Source organism: Salvelinus fontinalis, chromosome 18 (assembly GCF_029448725.1).
Source record: "Salvelinus fontinalis isolate EN_2023a chromosome 18, ASM2944872v1, whole genome shotgun sequence".
Classification (NCBI taxonomy): domain Eukaryota; kingdom Metazoa; phylum Chordata; class Actinopteri; order Salmoniformes; family Salmonidae; genus Salvelinus; species Salvelinus fontinalis.
Genome location: NC_074682.1, coordinates 21,981,241 through 22,004,436, shown reverse-complemented (window position 1 = coordinate 22,004,436; position 23,196 = coordinate 21,981,241). Strand labels below are relative to the sequence as shown.

The following is a 23,196-nucleotide window of genomic DNA, read 5'->3' as shown; positions in this document are numbered from 1 at the left end:
TTTTACTTTATTTGTACTATGTTCTACATTGTAGAATAATAGTGAAGACATCAAAACTATGAAATAACACATATGGACTCATGTAACCAAAAAAGGGTTTAACAAATCAAAATATATTTTATATTTGAGATTCTTCAAAGTAGCCACCCTTTGCCTAGATCACAGCTTTGCACACTCATGGCATTTTCTCAAACAGCTTCATGAGGTGGTCACCTGGAATGCATTTCAATTAACAGGTGTGCCTTGTTCAAAGTTAATTTGTGGAATTTATTTCCTTCTTAATGCGTTTGAGCCAATCAGTTGTGTTGTGACAAGGTAATGGTGGTATACAGAAGATAGCCCTATTTGGTCAAATACCAAGTCCATATTATGGCAAGAACAGCTCAAATAAGCAAAGAGAAATTACAGTCCATCATTACTTTAAGACATGAAGGTCAGTCAATACGGAACATTTCAAGAACTTTGAAAGTTTCTTCAATTGCAGTCACAAAAACCATCAAGCTCTATGATGAAACTGGTTCTCATGAGGACCGCCACAGGAAAGTAAGACCCAGAGTTACCTCTGCTGCAGAGGATACGTTCATTAGTTCAACTGCACCTCAGATTGCAGCCCAAATAAATGCTTCACAGAGTTCAAGTAACAGACACATCTCAACATCAACTGTTCAGAGGAGACTGCGTGAATCAGGCCTTCATAGTCGAATTGCTGCAAAAAAAACTACTAAAGGACACCAATAATAAGAAGAGACTTGCTTGGGCCAAGAAACACGACCAATAGACATTAAACCGGTGGAAATCTGTCCTTTGGTCTGATGAGTCCAAATTTGAGATTTTTGGTTCCAACCGCCATGTCTTTGTGAGACGCAGAGTAGGTGAACGGATGATCTCCGCATGTGTGGTTCCCACCGTAAAGTATGGAGGAGGAGTTGTGATGGTGTGGGGGTGCTTTGCTGGTTACACTGTGATTTAATTAGAATTCAAGGCACACTTAACCAGCATGGCTACCACAGCATTCTGCAGCGATACGCCATCCCATCTGGTTTGTGCTTAGTGGAACTATCACTTGTTTTTCAACAGGATGATGACCCAAAACACACCTCCAGGCTCTGTAAGGGCTATTTAACCAAGAAGGAGAGTGATGGAGTGCTGTATCAGATGACCTGGCCTCCACAATCACCTGACCTCAACCCAATTGAGATGGTTTGGGATGAGTTGGACTGCAGAGTGAAGGTAAAGCAGCCAACAAGTACTCAGCATATGTGGGAACTCCTTCAAGACTGTTGGAAAAGCATTCCAGGTGAAGCTGGTTGAGAGAATGCCAAAAGTGTGTGAAGCTGTCATCAAGGCAAAGGGTGGCTACTTTGAAGAACCTCAAATATAAAGTATATTTGGATTTGTTTAACACTTCTTTGGTTACTACATGATTCCATATGTGATATTTCATAGTTTTGATGCCTTCACTATTATTCTACAATGTAGAAAATAGTAAAAATAAAGAAAAACCCTTGAATGAGTAGGTGTGTCCAAACTTTTGACTGGTACTGTATATATACACAGAATATGATGGGATTAATAGACATTATAGACAGTATATGGATAGAATATGTAGTCTATCTGAAGAATACGTAGAGTAGAATAGTATACAGCAATAGTTAAATAGGATAGGCCTCGACTAGAAATCTGAATATACAGTACATACAGTACATATGAAGTGGGTAAAACAGTATGTAAACATTACTACTACTGGGCGGAGGCCGGCTAGTGGTAACGATTTAACAGTCTGATGTCCTTGAGATAGAAGCTGTTTTTCAGTCTCTCGGTCCCAGCTTTGATCCATCCGTACTGATCTCGCCTTCTCAATGGTAGTGGGGTAAATTGGCTGAGGACCTTGATGATCTTCTTGGCCTTCCTGTGACACCAGGTGTTGTAGATGTCCTGGAGGGCAGGCAGTGTGCCCCCGGGGATGCGTTGGGCAGACCGCACCACCCTCTGGAGAGCCCTGCAGTTGCGGACAGTGCAGTTGCCATATCAGGCGGTGATACAGCCTGACAGGATGCTCTCAATGGTGGTTCTGTAGAAGCAAGTGAGGGTCTAGGGACCAAGCCAAATTTCTTCAGCCTCTTGAGGTTGATAAGACCCCGTTCCATTTCAGATTGTTAGTGATGTGTACGCCGAGGAACTTTTCATCTTCTCCACTGCGGCCCCATCGGGGGCGTGCTCTCTCTGTTGTCTCCTGAAGTCCACGATCAGCTCTTTAGATTTGTTGACATTGAGAACACACAGGCTGCGATTACACAGGCAGACCAATGCTGATATTTGTTCCACGAATTAGTCTTTTCGTTCAAATATTTTTTATTGAACACACACAGGAATGGTGTATAGGTATGAAAGGCAGGTATACAATTTTTAACTAAACATAAAAGAGCAGACAGAAATAAAAAGATCCAGAGTTCTGGGTACAAAACAATTATTACAAAACAAGACATACAAAACAAGGACAGGTAGAAAGAAAGAGGGTGGGTGTTTTTTTGCCGAAATGAGACTGTAAGAGATGAGTTGTTTTTGGGGGTTGGTTAGTCCGATTAGGGAATCAGACACTCCCAGGATTATCAGAAGCGGGTCTGGGTCAATTGAAGTCTCCAGAACTTCAGAGAGGATCCTAAAAATTCCACACCAGTAACCATGCAAGCTAGAGCATAGGGCAAAGCAGTGGAGAAGTGTACCCTGTGCAGCCTGACATTTATCACACAAAGGGGATGTATCAGGAAATATCCTATGCAGTTTGGTTTTGGAATAGTGTAATCTGTGTAATACCTTGAATTGTATGAGCCGATGTCTGGAGTTAATGGAGCAGGTGTGGATATACTCCAAGCTATCTTCCCAGTCTGCCATCGAAATGTCAGTCCCTAGTTCTTCCTCCCATTTTGCCTTAATGGCCTCTGTAGAGGGTGTGCTAACCGATTGAAAAGAGTCATATAAACGAGATATCAGTTTGTCTGAGGTGGGGGATGTTTTTATGCATCCGTCAAACATGGAAGGCTTAGCGTTCCCAAATGTTGGGAGGTGGGAGGTGCTAACATAGTCTCTGATTTGTAGGTATCTGAAAAAGTTATTTCTGGGAAGATTATAAGTTTCCCTCAGCAACTCAAAGGAAGCAAAGGTCCCTTCTATATATAAATCCCCTATGGTACTTATCCCCAACTCTCCCCATTGCTCAAAGGTGTTATCAAGGTTGGAGGGGGCAAAGGAGGGGTTCCTGGCAACAGGGAGCATGAATGACATTGGTCTAAGCTCAAAGTGGGTTTTTTATTTGCTTCCAGATTCGGACTGTGCTATGTATAATAGGATTGTTACGATAAAGTGACCTCTCCAGATTGACAGGCGACAAAATCACAGCACCAATAGAGAAGGGGTGACACTCCTCACGCTCCATACTAAGCCAGGTGGGTGACGGACGTGCGTCATCCAGCAAAAACGTAACCGCACGGAGGTTAGCGGCCCAATAATAAAATATAAAATTTGGGAGAGACAATCCTCCTTCCATCTTGGATTTGCAGAGGTGTTTTTTACCTATCCTGTGTGTTTTATAATCCCAGATGAAAGGATTGATAATTGAGTCCAGTTGTTTATGAAAGGATTTAGGTATGAATACTGGGATGTTCTGGTATAGGTAGAGCAGTTGTGGGAGGAAGACCATTTTAATGGCATTAATTCTTCCGAGCAGAGAAATTGGGAGAGTTCTCCAAAATTGTATGTTTGTTTTTAGTTTTTGCATCAGCGAGGGGAAATTCTCTTTAAATAGTAAGGAATATTGTTTGGTAACTACAATTCCTAGATAAGTTATCTTCAGAAAAATTTACCTAAGTGGAAGATGTTCTAGCCAGGAGGTGTTTTGTAACCGTATGGGCATTAATTCACTCTTGTTCCAATTTATTCTGTATCCCGAGAAGGTACCAAACAAATTAATCACATCAAGAATAGCTGGAATACTAGCTTGGGGTTCTGTTACATAGAGGAGAATGTCATCTGCGTATAGGGAAATCTTATTTAGAGTATCTTTAGTATTATAGCCGTGTATTGCTGCATCAGATCTAATCGTCTGAGCGAGAGGTTCAATGATAAGGGCGAAGAGCATAGGCGACAGCGCACAACCCTGCCTTGTCCCTCTGTAGAGGTTAAATCGGGGCGACAATGATTGGTTAGTGAGTATTCTCGCACAGGGGTTCCTATATAAAAGCTGGATCCAATTTATGAACCCATCTCCAATATTACATTTCTGTAGGACTTTGAATAGATAGGACCACTCAACTTGGTCAAAAGCCTTCTCGGCGTCAAGAGATATAACGGCAAGGTCCATGTTTGGTAACCTCTGAGAATACATAATGTTGAAGAGGCGCCTGAGATTGAAGAATGAGTTTCTGTTCGGGATAAAGCCGGTCTGGTCCGAATGGACCAGTTTGCCAATTAAAGTGCTAAGCCTGTTAGCCAGGGTTTTTGCTAAAATCTTTTGGTCTGTATTGAGGAGGGATATTGGTCTGTACGACCCTACCTCTTCCGGATCTTTACCCTTCTTATGTATAACTGTAATGAATGCTTCATCCAAAGTAGATGGGAGAGCTCCATCCTCTCTGGACTGAACCAACATTTTGTGCAGGTAGGGAGAGAGCATGTTGCTGAATGTTTTATAGAATTCACCCGGGTATCCATCTGGGCCCGGGGTCTTGCCACTCTTTAGAGTTTTGATTGTTTCTCGAATTTCTTCAAGAGATATTTCCTTATTCAGGAAGTTAGAATCTTCCTGGTTCAGGGCAGGAAGATTAGTCATCCAAAAAGTTTTGCATAATTAAGGGGTTAGAATCGGCTTTAGATGTATATAGAGTCTCATAAAACTGACGGAATCTGTCATTGATGTCTTTGGGGGAAGAGAGTAATTCCCCAGATGCAGACTTAACTTTGTGAATCATTCGGTCACTCACAATGTTTCGAAGTTGTCTGGCGAGTAATTTGTGTGGTTTGTCACCAAACTCAAAATATTTTTGCTTGGCGTAGAGAAAAGATTTAGCAATTTTAGCTGAGAGAGTCTGATTATATTCAAATTTTAAAGAGGTAATTTTTTTATGTTTCTCCATAGATGGATGTCTAGCATTCTCCCTATCCAGTAAGTGAATTTGTCCCTCCAGTTCTACCAATTTTCCCTTGTTTTGCCTACTCCTGGCAGTCTGATAGGAGATGATACAGCCTCTCAAATAAGCCTTAAGTGTTTCCCACAGTAATGCTGGGGAAGTCTCTGTGTTGTCGTTGGTATCAAAGAAAAATGTTATTTGGTCTTTAAGATGTTCACAGAATGTTGGTTCTGTGAGGAGCTGAGGATTTAACCTCCAGACCCTCTCGTTTGGTACCATGTCACCCAATCTCAGGGAGAAGGTGAGTGGACTGTGGTCCGAGATTATAATATCATGATACTTCACATTACAGGTATAGGGGAGTAGTTTAGCATCAACCAAAAAGTAGTCAATTCGAGTATAAACATTGTGAACATGAGAGTGAAAGGAGTATTCCCTGCCCGTAGGGTTAGTGATCCTCCATATATCAAATAAGTTAGAATTCTTTATGTAGGTATTCAAGAATTCACTTGAATAGGAGGTGGGGGTTCGCCGGGTAGAGGATCTGTCCAAATATTGGTCTAGCACGCAGTTAAGGTCCCCTCCAATGATCAGGTTAGTATGGGAGATATCTGGAATCAGGGCAAGGACTCTTTTGAAAAAAGAGGGGTTATCAATGTTTGGCCCATAGATATTTAGTAGAGTTACAGAAGTAGAGTGGATCTCTCCTATTACGATCACATAACGACCCTCTTTATCCACAATAGTGGTTTTATGTAGAAAGGGAATTCCTTTCCGTACCAGAATCGCTGTGCCTCTCGTTTTGGCAGAGAAGTTAGAGTGATACACTTGCCCCACCCACCTACATTTAAGTCTGCTGTGAGAATTATTTTTCAGATGGGTTTCTTGCAAAAATATGATATCAGACGAGAGTGCTTTCAAGTGGGCTAGGACCTTGCCTCTCTTAATTGGTTCGTTTAAGCCCTTGACATTCCAGGAAGTGAATGTGAGCCCCGCCCCCTTCTCATTTGTAGTTCCTATGGTGGCCTGCATAACTTGTAACTCAATAAAAAGGTAAGAAAGCGCACCAAACCATCACGATCACCATATGTAGCAGCTACACCCGAGCAGTATCCAACCAGCCCCTCCCCTCCTGCAAGACCCTTTAGTTCCCACCCTGTTCCCCTACTTTCCCCACTATTTACCCCCCCGCACAACCCACCTTTAACAGGCATACACAAATAGGAGAGAAAATAAAATAAAAATAAAAATAATAAACACATTGTCTGGCCGATGCCAAAAAAGCACGGCGCGACCTCGAACAAGAGGTGAAACAAAAATAAAATCCCAACTGTACGTTCACCTCTCACTATCCTAGAACTTCTACTAACATATGAACTGAGGAGGCTCCTGCGAATAAAGTGTCCAATTAGCATCTAATAAACCTAAAGAGAATAAGTTGCAACCTAAACATATTGCGCACTTAAGCGTCATCTTGGGTCTATCTATCCCTGAGATAAGCAAGATATAGCATCACAAGATTATTTTGCTAAGCACTGCCGGTCTAAACATGAACCATCAGCAACCAACTTAGACAGCCGTACATTTACATATTGTGGATTAGATCGGAAACAAGAATTTTTCTAAATTAAACGTATCCCCCAGTCAGAAAATAAATAAATAAAAAGGTTATATACATGTATACATACACACACATACACATACTTACCCATATATATATATATATATATATATATACACACACACACATACATATATACACATATATACACACATACATATATACACACATACATACATACATACACACACATACATACATACATACACACACATACATACATACAAACACATACACACATCCCCCAAAAAATACATATAAAGGTATATATTTAAAAATATACATATATACATATACACACACACACACCCATACATATCTACATATGCGCATATACACATACATACCCATACATACAGAAACATTCATGCCCCAGAGTAATAATCTACACTAATTTAAAATATACACATACATAATAGTAACATGCTAAGAGAAAATAATTATAAAGTACAAATAATAATTATATGTACGCACATCTACCTAGACACTACAGAGGGCTGGTAGGGATCTAATCGGGAGAGCGGCCCTCGGCTATATCAAAGGCAGAACGGCACAAAACATCCACCTGCTATCCAGGTGTCTGTCTGCCCCTTCCCAACCATCACCCCCAGTCCCCTGCAAGCTTTAAATAAATGGTATTGTAATAACAATAAATGTAAGAATTAAAAAATAAATAACGAAACAAGAAAAAAAAAAAATGGGGGGAATATAAGTATATTCATCCGAAAGTGTCAATGATCAAACCTGGAAGGCATCCTAAATAGGCATCGCTCTGAACACAGACAGAATGAAAGTGACTTTAATTGAGAGCCAAGACCGCCCTCCACAGCATCTTACATGTTCGGTAGCCCTTGTTGAGACCGTTCAATACGGTTTCACCCGGTATGGTTTAGTATGGATTCGATTCCATGAGCAGACCCTAACACACAATGACAAGGCACTCTAACCTGTACGGGGGATTGGCGTATGTTCCCGGATAAACTTCTCTGCGTCTAAAACCGAGGAGAGCCACATCTTCTCACCAGAGGGCGGGGTAATTCTTAGTCTTGCTGGGCGAAGATGGAGTTTGTAGAGTTTGGCCATGACATCTCTGTAGCCGCCATGGTCCTTTGCCACATTGGGCGCATAATCATCATAGACACGGAAGGGGTGCCCTTTATGTAACAGGTTGCCCCTCATTCGGGCCTCGCGCAGGATAAGATCCTTGGTCTTGAAACTGTGACAACAGATGATTACTGGGCGAGGGCGTTGACCCGGTCCAGGCACTGGGACAGGGGCGCGATGTGCACGGTCCAGCTGGGGGTCCGAAGCCAAAACGTCCGATCCCATTGCATCCTTCAATAGCTTGGCGAAGAAGTCGGTGGGGCGAGAGCCCGCCTCTACCCCCTCTGCCAGACCAACAACGCGAAGGTTATTACGTCTGGAACGGCCCTCCAGGTCGACCACTTTCACAGAAAGCCTCTGCACAGTACCCTGTAGTGACGAGCACAGCTTCTCTAACTCGTCGATCCTACCAGCGCTGAATTCAGAAGCCCTCTCAAGGTCCACAATACTCTGGCCCTGCGAAGCGACCGCTCGAATGGTGCCCTCGATTTTGGTGTCCAGTTCAGCAATAGTAGCCTTAAGATCCTCAGCTAAAGCAACACGTAGTTCTCCCAAAGCCTGGGTAAGTTCTTTAAGTGTCACGTTGTTGCCTGTGCCTTCCGCCATGTCTGTCTCGTTGTTTGGTGTGGAGTAGGCCTCCGATGTGGATTTATTGTCCTTTGGTCGCTTATTACTCGGCATTTTTACACAGAAAGTTACGATGTTGTATTAGAAAGAAACGTTTGTTGTAAAAAGTATCATAAAGTAGGTTAAGTTAGATTATTTCGCAAAAAAGTTGCAGGAGCCTCTCACACGCAGCCGTTCACTCCAACATGCTAGCTCCGCCCCCCCTAATTAGTCTTTTGAACAATCATATCAGATCTTTTCACTTTTTCAGAGCTGACCTGATTCGTCAAAAGACCAATTAGTGAGAAAAAAAAAGTATTCACACAGTTTAACATTTCTAAAACGTGACAGGAATATCACTTCAAAGTCAGACTTATTTCCATTGTGGAAATTGTGGATGGATCCAACTATGATACCAAGTCTCTTTTAAAAATAAATGTTAACTCTGTGACATAGACGCAGTGGCCAGTTTATTAGGTACCCCCATCTAGTACCAGGTCGGACCCCCATTCGCCTCCAGAAGAGCCTGAGTTTTTCAAGGAATAGAAACGTTGCACAATTAGTATCAAGGGACTTAACATGTGCCAGGAAAACATTCCACACACCATTGCCACCAGCCCGTACCATTGACACTGGGCAGGATGGGGCTATGGTCTCGTGCTGTTTAAGCCAAATCCTGACTCTGCCATCAGCATTACGCATCACGAACCAGGATTGGTCGGACCAGGCAATGTTTTTCCACTCCTCGATTGCGTGCCCACTGGAACCACTTCTTGTTTTTAGCTGATAGGACTGGTCATCATGGATTACAGGTAAAGCCGCACTGAGCTAAAGGCTAGAGCTGCCGCTTTCAAGGAGCGGGACACTAATCCGTACGCTTATTAGAAGTCCCGCTATGACCGCAGATGAATCATCAAACAGGCAAAGTATCAATACAGGACTAAGATTGAATTCTACTACACCGGCTCTGACGCTCATTGGATGTGGCAGGGCGTGAAGATTTTTACGGACTACAAAGGGAAACTCAGCCACGAGCTGCCCAGTGAATGGAGCCTACCAGACGAGCTAAATGCCTTTCATGCTAACTTCAAGGCAAGAAACAGTGAAGCATGCATGAGAGCACCAACTGTTCCGGACAACTGAGTGATCACGTTCTTCGTAGCCGATGTGAGCAAGACCTTTAAACAGGTCAACATTCACAAAGCTGCGGGGCCAGACGGATTACCAGGACATGTACTCAAAGCATGCGCGGACCAACTAGCAAGTGTCTTCAATGACACTTTCAATCTCTCCCTGACCGAGTCTGTAATACCTACATGTTTCAAACAGATGAACCATTCTGACCGGTTGCATCACGCCTGGTATGGCCACTGCTCGGCATCTGACCATAAGGCGCTACAGAGGGTAGTGCGTACCTCCCAGTACATCCTGGGGCCAAGCACATCCAGGACCTATAGACAAGGCGATGTCAGAGGAAGGCCCCAAAAAATTGTCAATGACTCCAGTCACCCAAGTCATACACTGTTCTGTCTGATACCGCACGGCAAGCGGTACCGTAGCACCAAGTCTTGGCCTAAAAGTGTCCTTAACAGCTTCCACCCCAAGCCATAAGACTGCTGAACAATTAATCAAATAGCGACACAGACTATTTACATTTGTTATTACACTGCTGCTACTCGCTGTTTATTATATATGCATAGTCACTTTACAAATGACCTCAACTAACCTGTACCCCCGCACATTGACTCGGTACCGGTACTCCCTTTATACAGCCTCGTTATTGTTATGTAACTTTGTAACTTTTAAATTTTTGGACTTTAGTTTATTTATTAAATATTTTCTTAAGTCATTTTTTGAACTGCGTTGTTGGTTAAGGGCTTGTAAGTAAGCATTTAACGGTAAGGTGTGTTGTACTCGGCGCATGTGACAAATAAAACGTTATTTGATTTGCTGCAATAGCCCACCCGTGACATGGACCAACGAGTTGTGCGTTCCGAGATTCCGTTCTGCAAAGCACTGTTGTACTGAGACGTTATTTGCCTGTTTGCAGCCTGCTGTTAGCTTGCACGAATCTTGGACTTCTGCTGACTGGATGTTTTTTGTTTGTCACAACATTCTCGGTAAACCCTAGACACTGTCGTGCGTGAAAAGCCCAGGAGGCCGTTTCTGAGATACTGGAACCAGGACGCTTGGCACCGACACTCATACCACACTCAAAATCGCTTAGGTCACTAATTTTGACCATTCTAAAGTTCAATCGAACAGTAACTGTATGCCTCGATGCCTGTCTGCTTGCTTTATACAGCAAGCCACGTGACTCACTGTCTGTAAAGTCTGCATGTCAAGTACATACATCTGTCAAATACAAATTACAGTGAAATATTAAAGCCTCATATAGTTAATATTCTGATAATGCATTTGAAGTGACATGACCTGAGTTGTGTGTGTAGTGCTTAATAGTTATCTTGAGCCATACAAAGAGTAGGGAATGAACTTGAAACCTGATACCTCCTTCCCCAAAACTCACACACAAAAAGGAGAGAACAATTACACCTGTTTTATATCTTCATTGACTCTAATACAATTACTGGAGAAACGTCTTAAATACAATTCAACAATGCTAAACTAGCTGATTGATGCAATGAAGTCCATATCAACAGGCAACATTTGGCATGTTAAAATTCACGCCACCGTGTATTGAATACAGTACATTCTTGAGCAGAGCAGGCTATCCTTGGAAAACTATCAAATATATAGTCACACCTCTTGACATTTATTTGGAACCTTCATGTGTATGATTATACACATATTTATTATGCACAGAACAGATGAGTTTCCAGCAAGGCTTTCAGCATGCCCCAAAAGGCACAGGAAATAACTTGCAACATTAATAAAATGTGACAACTTCAGTATACAATAATTCAATTTTTAAAGAGCACTGGACTAACTTCTAATCTAAAAGTATATATATATGTGCCTTCGGAAAGTATTCAGCCCACTAGATTTTTTCCACATTTTGTTACGTTACAGCCTTATTCTAAAATGAATTAAATCAATAAAAAAATCCTCAGCAGTCTACACACAATAACCCATAATGATAAAGCAAAAACAGGTTGAAACACCTTATTTACATAAGTATTCAGAGCTTTTGCTATGAGAATCGAAATTGAGCTCAGGTGCATCCTGTTTCCAATGATCATCCTTGAGATGTTTCTAAAATTGCTTTTTTTGTTACACTATTCTACCAGTTGTTCCAGAGGTTTGGCATGCAGAGAAATGGAGGAGAGGATGATGAGCTTCAGGGTCACAGGGAGATACTGAGGCACCAGCTGAACATGAAGGTGACTTCGTAGTCACTCAGAAGCGGAAACAGCCACTAGTTTCTGGGCTGTCATAGTTGACTCCTTCACACAGGGAGTCCTTCAAACAGAACAGACATGACTCATATAATATTCCTGGTCTCTTTTCTATCACTGTCTTAACACGTTTCAGAGCAGTCTGATTAATCATTGTCTTAAAAAGAAAAGACAGGTCTTACATTACTACTAGTGTTTTGCTTCAGAAAAACCAATGCACAGAGATCTCTGCTAGGGAAAATGTTTCTCATGATACACCATCATCAATATACTACAAAGAGGGAACAAAATGATTAGTACTATCAGTAACTGAAAATTATGATACAGCATTCCATCATACTGTATGTCGATATTATTTAAAGGTGATACATAATCCATTGTTTGAGATTACGTCTCATGTGAATAAATGAAATTATAAACTGGGTAATTAGCACGCTGAATGCTGATGGGCTAAAAGCTGTGGTATATCAGACAATATACCATGCGTAGAAGCAAAATTACTTGTTTACTGTTATAATTATGTTGCTACCCAGTTTATAATAGCAATAAGGCACCTTTGGGGTTTGTGGTATATGGCCAATATATGGCTAAGGGATATATCCAGGCACTCTACGTTGCGTCGTACATAAGAACAGCCCTTAATCGTGGTATATTGGCCATATACCACACCCCCTTGGGCCCTATTGCTTAAACAGAAACTTTCTGCAGGAATATATCTAAAATACTCACAGAAAACAGCTTCCTATACGAGGCTGTAATGACAGACAGACAGGGACAAAAGGAAGAGACACAAATGGGGGGACTAACTATAGTACTGAACTCACAACAAACCAAATTGAACCAACACACTTGCACCACAACAAGAAACTTTGAATATGCATCTCAAAACATCAACATGTCTATATTTACTGTCCTTGTGTGGTATTGAGCTCTGAAGCTAATTGTTGTACAGAGCATGCTTCTCCTAGGATCACCAGATGGATTTAACTGACTAATGTATAACACCTGCTTACTGGAAGACGTTTTAACTGTGTATCTTCTGGAATGGTTTTCAGAAGACGTAAATGAGTATAAGAGGTAAGTGGTGCAGTTTGTTTGGGATAGGAATAGTGCTATGCATATTCAAGCTGGAGACATACAGCCTATGAAGAAAAAGGGAGACCATGCAAGACAAACAGCTGATGTTGGGGGAGAGACAGACATAATATAAAGAGGAGAAGCCACCAACAAGACCACAACATGTCTGGATTATCAAGGGGATTTAAGGGTAAGGGGATGCTAAGGATAAAGAGGGATTGGCTTGGGGTGGGGTGGGGGTGGCAGGTGGGAAGAGGGAGGTGACCGAGTTGAATTAAGAGTGATTCATTAAGTGGGCGCCAATTTTTGACACTAACTTGGCTTTGCTGCAGCATCCCCTCTGGCATCTCGGGGAGCCAGGGCCGGTTGCCGGCACTGTAGAGCCTGGGCCGCTTGAACTGGTCGTGACTGGACAGGGGGGTATAACTATTCCGCCGGAGCAGCATGGGAGCTGGGTCCCTCGGGACATTATCCTGATTGGAGATGGGGAAACACCAGGTGCATTAAAGAAAAAGACCTTAGCACACCCATCGTTACTGGGACAATTCCCCAAAATACAGCAATCGAACAATAGTTTTCCTTGACCAACCACCACAAAAACATTTTTTTAAATGCTATTGGACAAGAAAAAGGTGATTCTGCAAAAAAAGACCATCTAAAAGCAACTTCAGAGGGCAAAGGTTATGGTGCAAAGGCTGTTGTCCTTTGCACCACACTGTGTTGTACACCCATCAATACAAGTCAGTTATTAAAGGGGACCAGAGCATTGGTGGTGGTGTTTGCAAGCAGGGAAATGTGATCAGTTATAGCTGCCTCCAAGTTAAATATAAAGTCACACTAACTACTCATTTAACCAGACATACTGTAGCTTGAGCTAGTTTGGTTAAAGAGGAAAAATAACCAAGAAAATGTTCAGTGAAGCATGTGATATGTGAGCAGAACAGAGCAGAGCCTTGCCACTGAGGATAACGTGCAATGTTACTCACAAGTGGTCGGTCGCGATGTGTGTTCACTGCCTTCACATTAAGATAAAACATTTCCACTTTACAGCCTGGGGAAAGTTGCAAAGAAATTGATGTGACCCGTTCCTAATTGCAATACAAACGACAAGTAGTGATAGAGGAACAGGAACTCAGATGTGAACATGCATAAAATAATTGTCAGAACAATTTGTTCAGCATTTAATGAACACAAAGACTTACCATATGCAACAGGAGTGAGTTTGAGCACTGTGTGCAGTGGACATTTCAGGTAGGGCAGGTCATCTATGAAAGACAAAATAAAGTGTCATTACCTCTGGTGTTTGTGAAACTGTCAGTAAAAGTACTGTGCGGTGTGTGCTCACCCACCTGCACTCTTATCCAGGAAGTAGGCCAGCAGGCAGCGCATGACAGCCTGGTGACAGATAACCAGCACGTTGCCCTGTCTCTCTAGCTCCATGATGACAGGCTCTAACCGCTGCACCAGGTCCTGGTAGGACTACAGGGAGGGAGAGGGGACACACTGAGCCTTAGTGATCCCTCACCCTGCCAAGAACAGGGCCTCAGAAAAGTGGTAAGAGGGTAGGACTTTACCTCTCCCCCTGGGTAGCGGTAGTGGTACTTATCCTGGTCCCTCAGGGCAAACTCTTCTGGGAAGGATTTCTGGATCATATCATAGGTCATCTCCTCACACACACCCTAACAGACAGGAAAGAGAAAACTCTGGAAAATTTGCCTTGTCAGTTGAGTTGACAGGTAATGATAAATCATTAATTATTATACAAACAAGGAATATTACAAGTCCTTTATCACAGAACAAGTTCATTTTCATCACAAAAGGTGTCTACCTAAATTAAACCCTCATGGTATTAATTATGTTAGACCAGTGATAAGTGAGAGATCAGAGGTGAAGTCAGTACTGACAGCATCGATCTCGTTGAGGATCTTCCACTGTTCGTAGGGCACAATCAGCTCCTCAGCAGTCTGGATGGTGCGTCTCAGCTGGCTTGTCCATACCTTCAAGTCAGACAGTTTGTGCTCCTCAATGAAGCTGTGCAAGGCATGAGCAAACTGGACCAGAGGTGGCAAAGGAGAAAGATACCGTAAAACTAGTGAAGAGATTAGTTTCAATAACAAGCCCATCCATCAGGGTACTTTTTACTGTATATAGTCGTAAACAGGCTATTAACTATTTAAGAGTATATAATTACATGATCAGATTACCAGTGTTTATTCAAATTCAAAGTACAGGAGCTTTAATTAGTATTTTCCATTAGCTGCAACTAAATCGAAATAGAAACTGGTAGTGTTCACTGACTCAAATACAAGGGTCAGTGTCATGCTGACTGTGTTCTCTAGAGTGGGCCTAACCGTTATGGCAGACAGGACACATACCTGTTTTCCTCCTGGGGAGAGCTCCGAGTCACCTCCGATACGGCCCTCCATGTTGTGATTACTCTCTCCATGCCGGCACAGGTAGAGGGAGTGAGAGTGCACTTGGATGTTCATGAGGTAGTACACTATCTTACTCTGGATGTAGTCCTGCACCCGGTTCACCAGGAAGCGCCGGCCCACATTCTCCACCTTGATGAAGGATAGGTCCCTACGGGATACACAGTAACAAAATTGTCTGTATTCTGCCTCCACCTGGCGGCTTACATCTGAACTGTTGCAGCAAATTTACAGGAATTCTGGAGAATTACTGTTAACGCCTACTAAGTATAACAACAAATGATCCGCATGAACAGTTATTGCCTCTAATTGAGGCAAGCGGTTGCTTAGGGGCCCGGCCACTAGGGGGCCCGGACTAAAAAAAAGAAAACAACTCAGTTGGGGTTTCAACTGAGAGAAAGAATAGTAGAAAAACACCAGGTGCAATTTCTAAAATTGGTAATCCATCAGCAGTTTCTCTCTTATGTCACTCAGCCATGTCAGCTATCAATTTGTAGTTAGTCTAGAATTTGTAGTTAGTCTAGACAGCCATCTAAACTTGCAGTAATCATGGCCGAATACAACGCAGGGCACGTGCCCAGGTGCCCTGACCTCCAGGGGGAACTCATTGATTTTGTTAGTCATTCCCACTCAGATATCATATTAACATGGCATAAGTCATGGCAAAATGTGTAGAATTGCAGGGTATTAGCTTTAAAAAAACTGCACTGTTTTTCTCTCTGCCCCATGAAAAAAAAGAAAAGTATAATTAGATGAAATGTGTTATACAATTGCAAACATTTCTCTCCACCAAAGGCAAAATGGGTAGAATTATAGCACATTTATCTATCCACCATCAAGAGGGGGAGCCACTATATTTTGTTGCCACGAGGTGGGGGGCCCCCAACCAGAAAATGCTACGGAGCCCACCTGGCAAACTCCTATTCAAATGGACTGAGATAAACAATATGCTTTGGTCATTCTTACTTGTCATAATCATCGGGATCCAAAGGTTGGTATGTAACCTTATAGCACTCTATGCGTTTGAGAAAGTCATCCATCACTCTCTCTCTGTGCCTCTCTGGGTAGTCTGGACTGGATACCTTCACCTCCTGTATAGAGATATAACACATTAGAATGTGGGCAAAGAAACAATGAGAGTCGTCAGTCACATAGCAGAGATATAGTCAGTGTATAAATAGGTTATACTTTTGACCGTGGCCTGGGGTCATAGTAAAGCATTACAATCCCACATGGCGACATCGGAACATACCAGAATATTAGCAGCAATGACTTCTGGGTCGTCACACACTGACTCCACAAAGAACACCTGTTGGAAAGAAAATAGCTCAGACTACAACAATATACTGCCTCACCACAGGGATGGATGCAGAGTCCCATGACCACACACTATCAGATTCATCTCAATATTAAATGGCTGTCCATAATACAGAGTAATGTTATATGGAGATACAATTCAAACACAAAAATATATTTGGCAATTTAGCACATTGCATGTTACCTTGAATGCATTCTCTTTCCCAAAATCAAGAATGAGGTCTCTCCTCTCCCTTGTTGTGTTTGTTGCATCAAATACCTAATCAAACAAAGCAAACATCACAAAACTGGTGGACTGGTGTCAAATATATCGAGTAGACAAAAAAAGAAACAAAATGAGAGAGTAAATGCCGTACAGCGATTTGTCCACCTTCTTCAGTTAGATATCCCTTCACATCCTCCAGGGCTACCAGGGCACACTGTCTGTGGGAGAGGAGGAAAATACAGTTGCCTGCAGCAAAGGGGGCAGGTATGCAATCCAAACTACTATACTTTTTTTTATTTAGATACTTTATCTTAACGGCCCCTGTACCATTTATTTGCTCATTTCGTGTTTGATTGTAAGGGAAGCGGGCCAGAAGACCAGAGTGATCTACTGTATGCCTATATTTCTTCTATACCGACACCTGAATACTAACACTGACAGAACAGTGACGGAACATACCGATTCAACATTTTGCAAGGCTCATACGAGCAGAAGAGTGGCAGCAGACGTATATTTAGATCAGCATTCTGTGATATCAAGAACAGTAAAGCTGTTTACAGGTCCATAAAGGGCAATTCTCTACACAGACTGCTACATTCACTTTCTGAGCCTATTTGGATGCATGTCTCATTCAGTGATTATACTGGATACAGTTTTGTGCTTGCTTAGAAAATGTTCAGCTAGTTGGAAAATAGTAATCCATCACAAATTACTATGAAAAACTAAGCAAATTTCATTTTGAATCCCGCAGCTGGTGTGTGTGTGTGTGTGTGTGTGTGAGTGTGTATACAGACCCTCAGACCCTGTGTATACACACATACACACACATGCAGTGCATTCGGAAAGTGCATTCGGAAAGTATTCAGACCCCTTGACTTTTTCCACATTTTGTTACAGCCTTATTCTAAAATGGATTAAATTGTTTCCCCCCCCCCTCATGGATCTACACACAATACCCCATAATGACAAAGCAAAAACAGGTTTTTAGAAATGTTTGCAAATGTATAATAAAAAATAAAATAAAAACATCACAATTACTCAGTACTTTGTTGAAGGACCTTTGGCAGCGATTACAGCCTCAAATCTTCTTGGGTATGACGCTATAAGCTTGGCACAGCTGTATTTGGGGAGTTTCTCCCATTCTTCTTTGCAGATCCTCTTAAGCTCTGTCAGGTTGGATGGGGAGCGTTGCTGCACAGCTATTTTCAGGTCTGTCCAGAGATGTTTCGATCGTGTACAAGTCCGGGCTCTGCTGGGCCACTCAAGGACAATGAGACTTGTCCCGAAGCCAGTCCTGCGTTGTCTTGGCTGTGTGTTTAGCGTCATTGTCCTGTTAGAAGGTGAACCTTCGCCCCAGTCTAAGGTCCTGAGTGCTCTGGAGAAGGTTTTCAAGGATCTCTGTGCTTTGCGCCGTTCATCTTTCCTTCGATCATGACTAGTCTCACAGTCCCTGCCACTGAAAAACATCCCGACAGCATGATGCTGCCACCACCATGCTTCACTATAGGGATGGTGCCTGGTTTCCTCCACATTGGCATTCAGGCCAAAGAGTTCAATCTTGGTTTTATCAGACCAGAGAATATTGTTTCTCATGGTCTGAGAGTCCTTTAGGTGCCTTTTGGCAAACTCCAAGCGGGCTGTCATGTGATTGGTGGATTGGTGGAGTGCTGCAGAGATGGTTGTCCTTCTGGAAGGTTCTTCCATTTCCACAGAAGAACTCTGGAGCTCTGTCAGAGTGACCATCGGTTTCTTGGTCACCTCCCTGACCAAGGCCCTTCTCCACCGATTGCTCAGTTTGGCCTGGTGGCCAGCCAGCTCTAGGAAGAGTCTTGGTGGTTCCAAACTTCTTCCATTTAAGAATGATGGAGGACACTGTGTTCTTGGGGACCTTCAATGCTGCAGAACGTTTTTGGTACCCTTCCCTGGATCTGTGCCTATACACAATCCTGTCTCTGAGCTCTACGGACAATTCCTACGACCTCATGGCTTGGTTTTTGCTTTGACATGCACTGTCAACTGTGGGACCTTATATAGACAGGTGTGTGCCTTTCCAAATCATGTCCAATCAATTGAATTTACCACAGGTGGACTCCAAGTTGTAGAAACATCTCAAGAATAATCAATGGAAAAAGGATGCATCTGAGCTCAATTTCAAGTCTCATAGCAAAGGGTCTGGATACTTAAGTAAATAAGGTATTTCTGTTTTTATTTGTAACACATTTGCAAAAAAAATCTAAAAACCTGTTTTTGTTTTGTTTTTAATGGGGTATTGGATGTAGATTGAATACATTTTTTTCCTCATCAATCAATTTTAGAATAAGGCTGTAATGTAACAAAATGTGGGAAAAAGGAAGGGGTCTGAATACTTTGAGTACACTGTATTCTGTTAATAGAATGAGTATTTTGTACACTGAATAACTGCTTGCACAGCAGACAGTGTGTTGATTCAGAAACTCATTAGCCATTGATGCAGCAGCCAACCCTGAAAAGTAAATCTGTGAAATTAAGCATGACAGAACCTGGTGTACTGCTGGAGTAATGAGATTGACTCAGATCTGACCATGATAATGGAGACACAATACTTGATTAATGATTTTTCCCCCTAACATTTGACCATTTATACAAAACTTTGGCTCTCATATGTGAACTAAAGTGTGCAAAGCAGTTGTGACTGCTTTTTCAGAATGACTCATGCATATCACTGCATGAATAAAACAAATGTAACTTACTTCCTTATTTCCATGGCTTCCTTGTTGTCGTGCCTGAAGAAGTCGTAGGACTTGTAAGCTTTGACGGCCTCTCGGCGGTAGACACCCAAGTTAAACACTACAAAACGAACAAAATGGCATCAACAATAGAGTTATGACTAGCTTTTATCAGTGTCTACATGGTCTACTATCTCCTATCATAGAAATGGGACTGGTTTAAAGTAGGATCCTATTCAACATGGGGCGTCGCAGTTCTCAGGAGCTTTAAAACTTGACAGTTACCTAATTAATGAAAGTACCTTACTTTGTAGGCCACAATACACTTGTGATTTAAAGTTGAGTCATGTGCTTATTTAAAGATCTCTCAAAAACCAGAGTGTTAATAGTCAATAGTCTGTCATAATGGAAGACTTAAACGGACATGTCTAATTTCTTCAAATGTAAAGTTGTAGAGAGGTTGTCTTTCCCCACTCACCTTTGGTTGGAACCCCTATCCAGTTGAGGTATCGTGTCAGTTTCTTAGACATGTAGGTCTTTCCCCTGGCAGGTAGGCCAATCATTACAATCACTGTGGGAGAGTTTGTCATGTAGGATGCCCATGCTGAACAAAAAGACAGACAGACATACATACTATAGTGCATTCACATTGGACTAAATCAGATACTATTGTATACTGTCTATACAGTATACCTACAAATGATACACATCCCTGACAATGAAATGAGATACAGTAGATAAGGCAAAACAATTGAACTATCAAAGTTGTTGGTTGGTGTGATCAAACATCACTGGATTCATTTCTTGTCCTTGATTTCCCATGTACTGTATACTCAGATGAAAAGGGACAGATCAAAGTGCACTGGCAAACCATAGTTTGCTATTCTCATATCAATTACGGACACAACAGGACTGCATATAGGCTGAATACTGTTCAGAATATGGGCTAATTATAATCATTTTTCAATATAATATGCATTATACAAATATGATGTGGAAAGAGAATGAATCATTTGCCCAAAATATGCCCGAAGGAATCATTTTCAGAGAAGACTATTCTCTCACAATATTATTGATGCACTTGTATTTCTTTTAAACTAATTTGCTTGAGAATGTGTGCATCAGCTATATGTGTTGCATGTCAGGCATAGGGACATCTTTCAGAGATAAAGCCAAAACATCACCTGCAGACTCATTCTGTGCCAGTCAAAACAACCTGAGGCAATCACGCAGACTGCAGAGGAATTGATGCCGTCCTGCTCATGACCCTGCCTGTGCACAGCTCTCCTGCATTGAAGAGTTTTCTCTGGGAGACTTATCAGTACTTACAGCATTTCTTCTCATTAATTCTGAGCTCTGTTTTCTTGGCTTCAGCAGAGTTGGCCAAGCCAGTCTTTCTCTGAATGGTTGCTGACATGGTGAAGTTGTGTCCTTGTTGAGCCAGGTTTCCAAAGGCTCTAGAAGAGCATCACCCCAGACAATCTGAAACAGAAGGTTGATTTATTGTAGCAGTAGGTCTAGGCCTAGTAACTGAGTATTTTAGTATTTCATTTCTTAGTAACTCATAACATTTTCATGTCTATTCCCTGAATAAGAATTACTAATTTACTCACTATCTGAACAATATTCAATTAAAGTAAAGTTGATGTACTGGTATAAAATGTAAAAGCACTTCAAAATTGGCAATACATTAAGTAATATGAGTTTGATATGAACTTTCAAATAAATGACAAAGTAATGGTATACGACTTGACATATTGCTGTAATATAGGCTACTTTTATATTCTGTCCACAGCCTTCAAGAACATAGTAACACAGCAAAGTAAGGGAGACTAACATCTGATCTTCATAGCCACTGCACTGTATGTAGCCTACTGCGCGACCATTTCTGAGGCTATCATCAAAAATAGCGCACGCATTAAACGGACATCACCAAATGATGCTAAAGGAAGCCATTTACCGCAGTACGCTATGCAATATTATTAAGCGACGACACTACTCTATTGCAATGGTAGTCTCGGGCCGGGGTCTTAAAATGTCTGTCTGGAATACTGATAATAGGCTTATTGGTTGTTTCGCACACATACACTCACCAAAGCTATTGCAATTTACCTGCAATATGCGAGACGATGAGGCAATTAGAACTGAAAAGGTTAATCTGACGACGGATACGCGATCTTTTTCTCTACGATGTTTCTGTCCCACTACAGCCTGCGTTGCGAATGTCTGATCGGGGTCGACGCTGTCCTTCGTATGTTGGTGGCGCGGACCCGGTTGATGCCCTTCCACTAATTACCACAGCCACACGGTCCAAATATATTGTAATTCATGAAAACAAAAATTCGCTTTTTGGTCTTAATTTAAAGATAGGGTTAGGCAAAAGACTAGAAGTGTCGTTAACATTAGGTTTAAAATCACATTTTAAGATACATTGTAGAAATAGGCGGGGTTTATGACTTTGTGGCTGTGGTAACTATTGACTACACCTTCCAAACCAGAAAAGCATGAGGTGTGTCTGAGTCACAATTTCCTTACCGTAATCTTCATAATATACAGACTTCTGAAGCGCATAGGCAGTAAAAATCGGCTTATATGCATTGACCAGACAGCAGTAATAATACAATCATCAGCCTATTGAAGGTCTTTATCAAACTATACTATTTGTGCATTTGCTTAGCAGAACATGGGATGCTCGAGGGTGGAGTTCCTGCAGGAACAGTGGAGGCTCCTCAGAGGAGGAAGGGGAGGACCATCCTCCTCAGTGAATTTCATAAAAATGGTAAAACATTAAAACATTTAGATAAAAGTTAGATAACACTATACTAAACATATTCATGTCACCAGATAAATGATTAAAACACACTGTTTTGCAATGAAGGTCTACAGTAGCCTCAACAGCACTCTTGGGTAGCACCATGGTGTAGCCGGGGGACAGCTAGCTTCCGTCCTCTTTTTGGTACATTGGCTTCAATACAAAACCTAGTAGGCTCTTGGTTCTCACCCCAGAGCCTACTATAATATCACACTGGTTGATATTATACATGTGGACATTTGAATCTATTTAGATGAAGCCATATCAAGTTAGATGAAGTTGCATGAGGAAAGATACACTGCATGACCAAAAGGATGTGGACACCTGCTCGCCGAACATCTCATTCCAAAGTCATGAGCATTAATATGGAGTTGTTCCCCCCTTGCTGCTATAACAGCCTCCACTCATCTGGGAAGGCTTTCCACTAGATGTTGGAACATTGCTGCAGGGACTTGCTTCTAGTTGCCTAGTTAAATAAAGTTAAATACAATAAAATAAAAATACTCAGCCACAAGAGCATTAATGAGGTCAGGCACAGATGTCTGGCGATTAGGCCTGGCTCGCAGTCGGCGTTCCAATTCATCACAAAGGGGTCCGAAGGGGTTGAGGTCAGGGCTCTGTGCAGGCCAGTCAATTTCTTCCACACCGATCTCGACAAACCATTTGTGTGTGGACCTCGCTTTGTGCATGGGGGCATTGTCATGCTGAAACAAGAAAGGGCCTTCCCCAAACTGTTGACACAAAGTTGGAAGCACAGAATTGTCCAGAATGTCATTGTATGCTGTAGCGTTAAGATTTCCTTTCACTGGAACTAAGGGGCCTAGCCAAAACCATGAAA

The 23,196-nt window shown here is 42.0% G+C and overlaps 1 protein-coding gene across 6 annotated transcripts; it reads right to left on the bottom strand.

Annotated features, from left to right (window-relative positions):
* Positions 1–10,996: 10,996 nt before the first annotated feature.
* LOC129815148 (6-phosphofructo-2-kinase/fructose-2,6-bisphosphatase 2-like) lies at positions 10,997–22,005 on the bottom strand. Of its 6 annotated transcripts, XM_055868582.1 has the most exons (17): positions 21,659–22,003; positions 20,876–21,028; positions 20,025–20,150; positions 19,571–19,667; positions 16,993–17,059; positions 16,821–16,895; positions 16,572–16,628; positions 16,286–16,410; positions 15,263–15,470; positions 14,792–14,938; positions 14,462–14,566; positions 14,237–14,366; positions 14,090–14,152; positions 13,874–13,938; positions 13,205–13,360; positions 12,540–12,562; positions 10,997–11,874 (listed from the first exon to the last, which is right to left on the bottom strand). In XM_055868582.1, the coding sequence occupies exons 2-17, from the start codon at positions 20,961–20,963 to the stop codon at positions 11,808–11,810; spliced, it is 1,599 nt and encodes a 532-aa protein (XP_055724557.1). In that variant the 5' UTR covers positions 20,964–21,028; positions 21,659–22,003; the 3' UTR covers positions 10,997–11,807. The 6 variants fall into 6 exon arrangements, with proteins under 6 accessions (XP_055724557.1, XP_055724558.1, XP_055724559.1 ...); XM_055868583.1 differs by lacking the exon at positions 12,540–12,562; XM_055868584.1 differs by lacking the exon at positions 13,205–13,360.
* Between the last annotated feature and the right edge of the window lie 1,191 nt (positions 22,006–23,196).